General features: G+C 34.3%; 1 protein-coding gene and 1 long non-coding RNA gene across 2 annotated transcripts; both read right to left on the bottom strand.

Moving 5' to 3' along the window:
- Positions 1-545: 545 nt before the first annotated feature.
- LOC127649072 (polymeric immunoglobulin receptor-like) lies at positions 546-5,760 on the bottom strand. The gene is made up of 9 exons (XM_052133986.1): positions 5,507-5,760; positions 4,415-4,729; positions 4,270-4,303; positions 3,667-3,753; positions 2,733-2,827; positions 2,518-2,561; positions 1,218-1,298; positions 1,000-1,053; positions 546-890 (listed from the first exon to the last, which is right to left on the bottom strand). Exons 1-9 carry the CDS (start codon positions 5,613-5,615, stop codon positions 885-887), a joined length of 825 nt encoding a protein of 274 aa, XP_051989946.1. The 5' UTR covers positions 5,616-5,760; the 3' UTR covers positions 546-884.
- Positions 5,761-7,538: 1,778 nt separating this feature from the next.
- Positions 7,539-9,669, bottom strand: LOC127649076 (uncharacterized). The gene is made up of 3 exons (XR_007971255.1): positions 9,212-9,669; positions 8,993-9,036; positions 7,539-7,710 (listed from the first exon to the last, which is right to left on the bottom strand). It is a non-coding gene; the product is annotated as an uncharacterized LOC127649076 (long non-coding RNA).
- Between the last annotated feature and the right edge of the window lie 359 nt (positions 9,670-10,028).

The following is a 10,028-nucleotide window of genomic DNA, read 5'->3' on the forward strand; positions in this document are numbered from 1 at the left end:
GGCATTCCCCACTGAATTTTATCCTGACTTTTGAAAAATATCTTAAGTTGACACTGACATTGTCGATGGACACAGCACATAAATATAATGTGAAGACCTACTTTCAAAATATCTGTTTGTTTACTATGTTGTTTTGACATGAGTGTTGTACAGTAGCTAGCATGATCTATAATGTCTCTTGTATGCAATGTGTGGCTTATATGGAATGCATAGCAGAAGAGAAAGTTGCTGTGATGAACTTTTAATTAATTACTTTTTTAAGGAGTAGCGCAATATTGTAACAAGTAACTTTTAAAAGTAATGTTACCCATCAAACAACCAGCCATTAAGTTTAAAGGGGCAGTTCGTTTTTCACATGGGTGATATAGGGGTTGGATAAATGTTTTGCATCAGTAAAAATATATATTTCTTTAAAAACTCTAGAATATGTTTACTCAGGTTGCTTTTGTTTTATGTTTAATCTCCTTTGAAGATCTAAAACAATTTATTATGAGAAATGCACAAAACGAGAAGAAATCAGGAAGGGGGCAAATACTTTTTCACAGAACTGTAGGTGTGAATTTAATACATTTATTTCATTAAAATCAGAACATAAGACAGAAGCTTACATCATTTATGCATGCTGATCAAATATATGATGATGACTAAATTTGTTTTAGTTAAAATCGAAGATTGAGGATTTTATTCTATTTGTTTCTGAGATTTTTACACAACATTCATACATTTCTGCACCACTCACGACAACACAATTGTACACGTGCTGCCAGTTTGTATGATTTGTATTTTCAAAGATTTCAGGCTTGTGAAACAATTACATTAAATCACATATTAATTTATTTCAATGCTTTTCCCTCCATGTTCATTTTTTATTCCGGTCCAGAACTTCATATCTGTGATTAAAAATGTAATCAATGAGATGAAATCAAATCAGTAGTATCTGTGTGATTATTAACTTTAATAAAAACAGGTTGTATCATGTATTCAGAGTCTCTGTCTCACCTGTCTGAGCTCAGAACTGTAGGTCACACTGTCCTCAACAGATACTGGCCACAACTAGAAATATCAATCATGATACAGAAGAATATTTGAAAATAAATGGATGCAGACCAAGAAAATTAACAAGAAATGCTTGTAATAGAATAAAATCAGCACTTCCATCTCATTGAAACGCTTTGCGATTAGGTTTAAACACAACTGAATGTTCTGAATTCACTCACTGCTGTAGTGGTTGGTGTGATCTCAGATCTATAGAACACTTCAGTCCATGGATCCAAAGTGGAGGAAGACAACCAGTTTTCCTGTGAATGAACACATGTATTTACTGTGGGTCATAGTTATGATCTGAAAATAGTATATAGACTTATGCTTAACCTGAGCATCATTGTACACAAACACACTTTGAATATTCATTATGAATACTTACTACACCACTGGCTTTGTCTCTGTCATTTTTTACTGTGAGATGAGATTACTTTATGCTATAAATCATTATGCAAGAGTTTTCATACCTCAACAATTGTAGTATCAATGCAATGCATTATAGAATAAAATCAGCCATTAATAATTAATACTGACTGTGCTTCATTTTTTCACGATTCCATTTGCCACGACAACCACAATCATCAGTAATATCAACAGTTCAACCATTGTAAGCCACGCCCACAGAGTTCCATAGTGTCTGCGATAATGTACAATGCAAAATGTTTCTGTTAGACTGCATTGTAAATTGAGTGATATTGAAAATAAGATACCTCTATGTATTATGCATACAAATAACCTAATTTAAAACTAGGACATATGGATGACCTTACAGTTTCAAAACAGATAAAAGTTAAATAAATCTCCTTTAAAAATGAATTAATAATGGCAGATCTATGGCGTAAGAAAGTAGTCCCATGCATAAGTGTGCTTTTTTGTGTCAGTCTTTAGTTTTCCTTCATTTATTTATTTACTTGTTCATTGAATTGTTGTATAAAAGCAATATCACACTTGCAATCTTGCATGAGGCCACAGCCGAATCACAGCCGTGCTGATATAGGGACATACAGCACTCTTGTTTGTGTGATTTAGCTTTACTAAGCCTAGTCACATAAAATATGATTTATTGTTGATTTAATTTTACGGGTAGCAGGTAATATATTCTCAATGTAATTATTCAGATTAAGAACTCATGTTAACGAAAAGATTAAATGTAAGTATTGGAATAAAATGTTGGCATAGTCCATTTTTTAAATGTTTAGGGGAAAACATTTCTCTGACAATCAAATCCAGGGTGCATTTATTGTCCCTTTATGGATCAAAAAATGTATTTCTGACACTAGACTATGGGTCACTACAGTGTCTGCAGAGGCACTAAACACATAACTAGAAATTTACCTTGAATATCATGAAATATATCTATAATATCAGAACAGTTAAAGGAATTCACAATGAGGCGTTTTTACAACATTTTACAAATCTGGGGCATTTTTTGCCACTTCCGGATGTTTTTTCTCATGAGAAAATAGGCTTACTTACTGTGTTACTAGCTTCATTATCTCCAACATGGGATTTATTTTTATCTGTTAGTGAAAGAAAACAATACGTTAGAAAGTAGTAATGCTATCAAATGCAACATCAAAAAATAAACAAGTAAATAAATAAAATGTTTATGCATCCCAATACTTTTTAACACATGAAAAGAAAACTGAAATGATGGAACAAGAATAATAAAAAAAGTTATTAATACTGACTGTGCTTCTTTTTCATTATTACAGTTGCAATGGCAGCCACAATCACCAGCAACAGCACGACTGCTGGAAGCCACACCACCAGATATCCATACTGCCTGTAAAAAGGAATGCTAAAATGAAATACTTCTATTAATTTGAGGAAGCACTGAACTGAACTATGAAAAAAAACAAATTCACTAGGATAATTTTTTTAGGTGTTTTAGGGTGTGTTCACACTTGGCAGGTTTGCTTTGATTAAAACGATCTCTGGTGTGATTGCTCTGTTAGTGCGGTTCATTTGAACACGTGTGAATTCTGCCACCCGAACCTTGGTGTGCACCAAACAAGCAGCGCAAGACCCCTTGAATAGTGGCTCTTGGACCGCTTCCAAACAAACTCTGGTGTGGTTCGATTGATATATGAATGCAACATGGACCAAAGACGTCTAAACGGACCAATAACAGGAAGTAATTTGCCTTTAATACTGACCTCAAACATACCTGTTCTTCTCATCATAGAAGCTATGTTGCCCATTACATTACACCAAAAGAACAATCTTTTCAAGATAGTAAATAACATTTGTAGGAAGGCACTAAGCAGTGGGGGAGCAAGTGGGTGGCCAGTGGGTCGCCAAATCTCTCCATCCCGAGTGTCACTGAATCCACTTCAAAATTTTGAAATTGCTTTGAGCTGCCTGGGTACCTTTATTTGTATTTGCTTTAAACTATTTTAACCCTATGACTAAGACATTACAATTCTGTAAAAATAGAATAAAAGGAAAGGCACACAGTTGAGAGTTGAACACAAAGCTACATTTAAAACCATAAGAAAGTACAGCTTGCACATAATGTACTCCATTACTGTGTGAATAATTTATTTTTAATCAGTTTGATAAAATGTTTTCATATCTATATATTGTATCCTAAGTTATCAATTTAAGCAATAAACATCATACTTAAAATACTTATTTTGTTGCTTCTCACTGATTGATGTCTGATTGTTGTTAATGGAAATTGGTGTATTAGATGACAGAGCTGCATTTCTGCTAAGAGAGGAACAACAGAAATAAATGAACTTTTCAGAGGAATCAAGATTACATCACAACTGATTTGACAATAAACTACTACAGAAACACAAAAAAGAGAAAGGGCAGAAAAAACAAAGAAAAAAAGACAGAATGATCAGAAACAGAATTAATTATACTACATGATACTTCAATATGCATTGATATAATGAATCAGTAAATAATTACTGTTTGTTTGACACACAGACTGAATGACTTCAGAAGATTTGGAATATTGCACACAAGCCGTATGGACTACTTCTATGTTTTGTTTTGTTTATTTCTCTGTTTGTGCTTGACAGATTTGGTCACTATGAACTTTCATTGTATCGGAAACAACAACATGAATATTCTTCAAAGTTCACCTTTTGTGTTTCATGGAAAAGTAAAAGCAGAAATGTTTTGAATGACATAAGTGGAGAAAATAATTACAGAATTTTCATTTTAAGTTGAACTTTCTCATTAATTAGGAAATGTTGTTAATAGGTTACAAACGTTTCTTTCTTATATCCGGCTTCTGTGGTCACAACTGCAGCAAAATAGAAATGGACAAAAAAGTAAAGAATTTGAATGTCTTATTAATATTTAGTTATTAACAGCAAAATATTTTGATGATTTTGATTGATTGCATCTGTATTACCTGGTTTGGTCTCAGTCACAGTCACAGTGAGTTGAACAGGAACCTGCAGATCTCCTACAGAGCACCAGTACCATCCAGAATCACTCTCTGTCAGTCCAGTCATCACCACACTGAAGGATTTACTCCCATCATCACTGATCTGGACTGATGCATTCTGGGATGTGTCAGTCTTCTCCACTGTGTAACATCTCTTGTCTTTATATCTGCACCACTGTTTGAGTTTATTCTTATATCCAGAACTGTAGAAACACTGGACACTGATATTACCACCTTCCTGTCCAGTTACACTGCTGTTCACCACAGAGAGATCAGGAACTGAACACACAGATAGTTTAATTCAGCATCTGCATTAGGAATTGTGTGAATTTGCCATTTAAATGTGAGGGACTTCCAAGAATAGGAAACAAAATAACAACTTTAAGTAAAAATTAAGTATTTATTATTTGTAAAAAAAAAAAAAAATAAATAGGTCAGTGAAATGAGGCACTTAAGACCAGAAAACGTAATATTATGTCAACCGTTTACTATTTTCAATGTTTGATTATTTGGGAGGTTTTTCTGAAAATTCTGATTTTTGTCATTTTTTTTGTCAAGTATTAAATAAACAAAAAAAACTAAATGGCAACACAAAACAACGCTAGAATTGTACAAATATTTTAAATAACAGAGTAACAAATTTAGTCATCACTAAATACAGACTAGCTAGTTTGGGACCAAAAGTTGGTTTAAAGTTATTGATAATCTTATCTAATAAATTAATCCCCATTATTACAATTAAAAAAAAAAAAAAAATCTTCTTGCCAGGCTGTAAAAAAGGGTCAGAATTGTGTTATAGTGGCACTTGTATTATTTGAATTAGCAGTAAAGAAGGTCAAGACCTCTGAGGCAGCACCGGCCAAAGACATTTCATGTGTTTAAAACTAGCGACTTTTCATGTCAGTTTTTTGTTACATAAAAGTTTTATTTAAAATATCTAATAGATCTGACAGTCACAACCAAAAACATGGATTTGTTTCTTTATAATGCCTAAAATGTCATTGGTCACAACAGTATGCCGTAGTTATGGAAAGTGCTGTGAAACAAATCTCATACCTGATTGGATTGTCATATAAAACATCTCTTTCTCATCCCATTGAAATATTCCCTCAATTTCCACAGCACACCAGTAAAACCCAGTGTCTGTACTCTGCAGGTCTCTCATAGTCACAGTAAATAAACTCTGATCAGGATGATCAATTACTGACAAATTTCCCTTGGTGTCATTAGCATATGCCAGAATAGAGCAGAAATTAAAAACTGCTTTGGCCTTATAGCACCAGTATTTCTTATGTTTTGTGTATTTGCTGTCATAGTGACATGGAATAGTGACAGATCCTCCAGTCTGAAGAGAGAATTCTCTGTCTTCTGATGCTTTTCTACACTCAGCACCTGTATAAATAAAATACTGTTAGTTCTTCAGTTTGAGTTGTCAACATTATTGATGGAATGATATTTAATTCTCCTGTGCTCAGTAGCAGATTTAGGCATGGGCGCCTCGTCGCTCAATCAATATAAGTTCATGAAATCTACATACATAATAGTTATAAAACAATTAGCTGTTTAAATTAGTTTTATATGTTGTAAAGTGTCACACAACAGGAATTCCCTAAAGTATTTCATATCAATATGTGTAAATTGAATTAAAACAGAATAAACACTTGCCTTTTATGAGCCATAGAAAAATCAAAATGACTATCCGCATGTCAAAAAGTTGTGATGTTTCCTCTCTCGTCATTTTGTTTATTACAAAAGAAATAAAGGATCACTTGAAAAAGAAAAGTTAAGGGCAGATGCGTCTCGGTTTATGACATTATAGTCACTGAGTGTTCGTGGATTTCTACAGACTCACTTCCTGTATTTGCTCTGTGTCTGAAAGTGTCAAACAGCCTTCATACTTGATTGCAAATGCTGCATAAATAATAACTTACAAATTAATTTATGCTGTCAGATAAATCTACAATATTTCATTCACATTCCAAGAGGGATTTTTTTGTTTGTTTTGCAAACGTTTAGTTGACATTCTCAGATTATACATAAAAAACGTTTATCTCTCGGGTTTGTGGTTGGTAGCGTGATGCTCTATACTCTAGTTGTTCTCAATGATCTATTTCTATACTTTGTAAAAGGGACAATTATAGAGCAAATGGAGTGACTTACTGCTGTAGTGAGTAATTCATAGCACGCTTTGTGGTCAAATCATGTTCTATAGGTACAACAATATACAATGCTGTGAAATAGTATTTGCCCCCTCCTAATTTCTTGTTTTTGTGTATATCTCCTAATAAATTGTTTCATCATAAAACAAAGACAATCTGAGTAAACACAAAATACAGCTTTTAAATTATTATGTTATTTATTGAAGCAAAAAAAGCAAACCGTGCATGTGTGAAAAAGTATTTGCCCCCTAGTTAATTAATTCCCAAATCTCCAAATGGAGAAAACTTGGCACAGAAGAGAACCTTCCCAAAAGTGTCCAACCTTCCAAAATTCATCCAAAAGCACAGTGACGACTCATCCACGAAGTCACAAAAAAAGCCAAAGACAACATACAATGAACTGCAAGCCTCATCAATGAAGGCCACTGTTCATGACTCCACTATCAGAAAGACACTGTGGAGAGCCAAAACCACTGCTAACCCAGAAGAACAATTAGGCTCATCTGAATTTTGCCAAAGCACACCTTGATGATCCTCAAAGCTTTTGGGAGAATGTTCTGAGTCGAAAGTGGAACTGTTTGGAAGTCAGGGGTCCCGTTACATCTGGCGTAAATCAAACACAGAATTCCACAAAAAGAACATCATACCTATAGTCAAGCATGGTGATGGTAGTGTGATGGTGTTGGGATGCTGCTTCAGGCCCAGGGCGACTTGAAATAATTGAGGGAAACATGAGTTCTGCTCTCTACCAGAAAATCCTAAGGAGAACGTCCGGTCATCAGTCCATGAGTTGAAGCTCAAGCACAACTGGATTATGCAGCAAGACAATAATCGAAATAACAGAAGCAAGTCCACCACTGAATGCCTCAAAAAAGCTAAATTAAAGTTTTGAGGTGGCCTAGTCAAAGTTCACTTGACTTGACAAGAAATGCTTGTAATAGAATAAAATCAGCACTTCCATCTCATTGAAACACTTTGCGATTAGGTTTAAACACAACTGAATGTTCTGAATTCACTCAATGCTGTAGTGGTTGGTGTGATCTCAGATCTATAGAACACTTCAGTCCATGGATCCAAAGTGGAGGAAGACAACCAGTTTTCCTGTGAATGAACACATGTATTTACTGTGGGTCATAGTTATGATCTGAAATCATTATATAGACTTATGCTTAACCTGAGCATCAATGTACACAAACACACTTTGAATACTTTTTCCTGCTCTGAAAATATACTGAGAGAGGATGCAACTAATTATATATGATTTATATTAAGCTCAAATTCATTATGAATACTTACTACACCACTGGCTTTGTCTCTGTCATTTTTTACTGTGAGATGAGATTACTTTATGCTATAAATCATTATGCAAGAGTTTTCATACCTAAACAATTGTTGTATCAATGCAATGCATTATAGAATATTATCAGCCATTAATAATTAATACTGACTGTGCTTCATTTTTTCACGATTCCATTTGCCACGACAACCACAATCATCAGTAATATCAACAGTACAACCATTGTAAGCCACGCCCACAGAGTTCCATAGTGTCTGCGATAATGTACAATGCAAAATGTTTCTGTTAGACTGCATTGTAAATTGAGTGATATTGAAAATAAGATACCGGTATGCATAAAAATAACCTAACTGAAAACTAAGCCATATGGATGACCTTACAGTTTCAAAACAGATAAAAGTTAAATAAATCTCCTTTAAAAAGGAATTAATAATGGCAGATCCATGGCGTAAGAAAGTAGTCCCATGCATAAGTGTGCTTTTTTGTGTCAGTCTTTAGTTTTCCTTCATTTATTTATTTACTTGTTCATTGAATTGTTGTATAAAAGCAATATCACACTCGCAATCTTGCATGAGGCCACAGCCGAATCACAGCCGTGCTGATATAGGGACATACAGCACTCTTGTTTGTGTGATTTAGCTTTACTAAGCCTAGTCACATAAAATATGATTTATTGTTGATTTAATTTTATGGGTAGCAGGTAATATATTCTCAATGTAATTATTCAGATTAAGAACTCATGTAAACGTAAAGATTAAACGTAAGTATTGGAATAAAATGTTGGCATAGTCCATTTATTAAATGTTTAGGGGAAAACAATTCTCTGACATTCAAATCCAGGGTGCATTTATTGTCCCTTTATGGATCAAAAAATGTATTTCAGACACTAGACTATGGGTCACTACAGTGTCTGCAGAGGCACTAAACACATAACTAGAAATTTACCTTGAATATCATGAAATATATCTATAATATCAGAACAGTTAAAGGAATTCACAATGAGGCGTTTTTACAACATTTTACAAATCTGGGTCATTTTTTGCCACTTCCGGATGTTTTTTCTCATGAGAAAATAGGCTTACTTACTGTGTTACTAGCTTCATTATCTCCAACATGGGATTTATTTTTATCTGTTAGTGAAAGAAAACAATACGTTAGAAAGTAGTAATGCTATGAAATGCAACATCAAAAAATAAACAAGTAAATAAATAAAATGTTTATGCATCCCAATACTTTTTAACACATGAAAAGAAAACTGAAATTGATGGAATAAGAATAATAATAAAAAAGGTTATTATTACTGACTGTGCTTCTTTTTCAGTATTACAGTTGCAATGGCAGCCACAATCACCAGCAACAGCAGGACTGCTGGAAGCCACACCACCAGATATCCATACTGCCTGTAATAAGGAATGCTAAAATGAAGTACTTCTATTAATTTGAGGAAGCACTGAACTGCACTATGAAAAAACAAAAATTCACTAGGATAATTTTTTTAGGTGTTTTAGGGTGTGTTCACACTTGGCAGGTTTGCTTTGATTAAAACGATCTCTGATGTGATTGCTCTGTTAGTGCGGTTCATTTGAACATGTGTGAATGCTGCCACCCGAACCTTGTGTGCACCAAACAAGCGGCGCAAGACCCCTTGAATAGTGGCTCTTGGACCGCTTCCAAACAAACTCTGGTGCGGTTCGATTGATATATGAATGCAACATGGACCAAAGACGTCTAAACGGACCAATAACAGGAAGTAATTTGCCTTTAATACTGACCTCAAACATACCGGTTCTTCTCATCATAGAAGCTATGTTGCCCATTACATTACACCAAAAGAACAATCTTTTCAAGACAGTAAATAACATTTGTAGGAAGGCACTAAGCAGTGGGGGAGCAAGTGGGTGGCCAGTGGGTCGCCAAATCTCTCCATCCCGAGTGTCACTGAATCCACTTCAAAATTTTGAAATTGCTTTGAGCTGCCTGGGTACCTTTATTTGTATTTGCTTTAAACTATTTTAACCCTATGACTAAGACATTACAATTCTGTAAAAATAAAATAGAAAGGAAAGGCACACAGTTGAGAGTTGAACACAAAGCTAAATTTAAAACCATGAGAAAGTACAGC

The sequence above is a fragment of the Xyrauchen texanus genome, chromosome 9 (assembly GCF_025860055.1).
Source record: "Xyrauchen texanus isolate HMW12.3.18 chromosome 9, RBS_HiC_50CHRs, whole genome shotgun sequence".
NCBI classification, from domain to species: Eukaryota; Metazoa; Chordata; class Actinopteri; order Cypriniformes; family Catostomidae; genus Xyrauchen; species Xyrauchen texanus.

What these genes read in the sequence shown, in the direction of transcription:
- LOC127649072 (XM_052133986.1), bottom strand. Translation starts at nt 5,615, where the DNA reads ATGAGAGACCTGCAGAGTACAGACACTGGGTTTTACTGGTGTGCTGTG. An exon ending in AATAATGAAAAAGAAGCACA is followed by an intron (nt 2,562 to 2,732) that starts GTCAGTATTAAT and finishes TTTCACTAACAG; the next exon opens with ATAAAAATAAATCCCATGTT. An exon ending in TCACACCAACCACTACAGCA is followed by an intron (nt 1,054 to 1,217) that starts GTGAGTGAATTC and finishes TGATATTTCTAG; the next exon opens with TTGTGGCCAGTATCTGTTGA.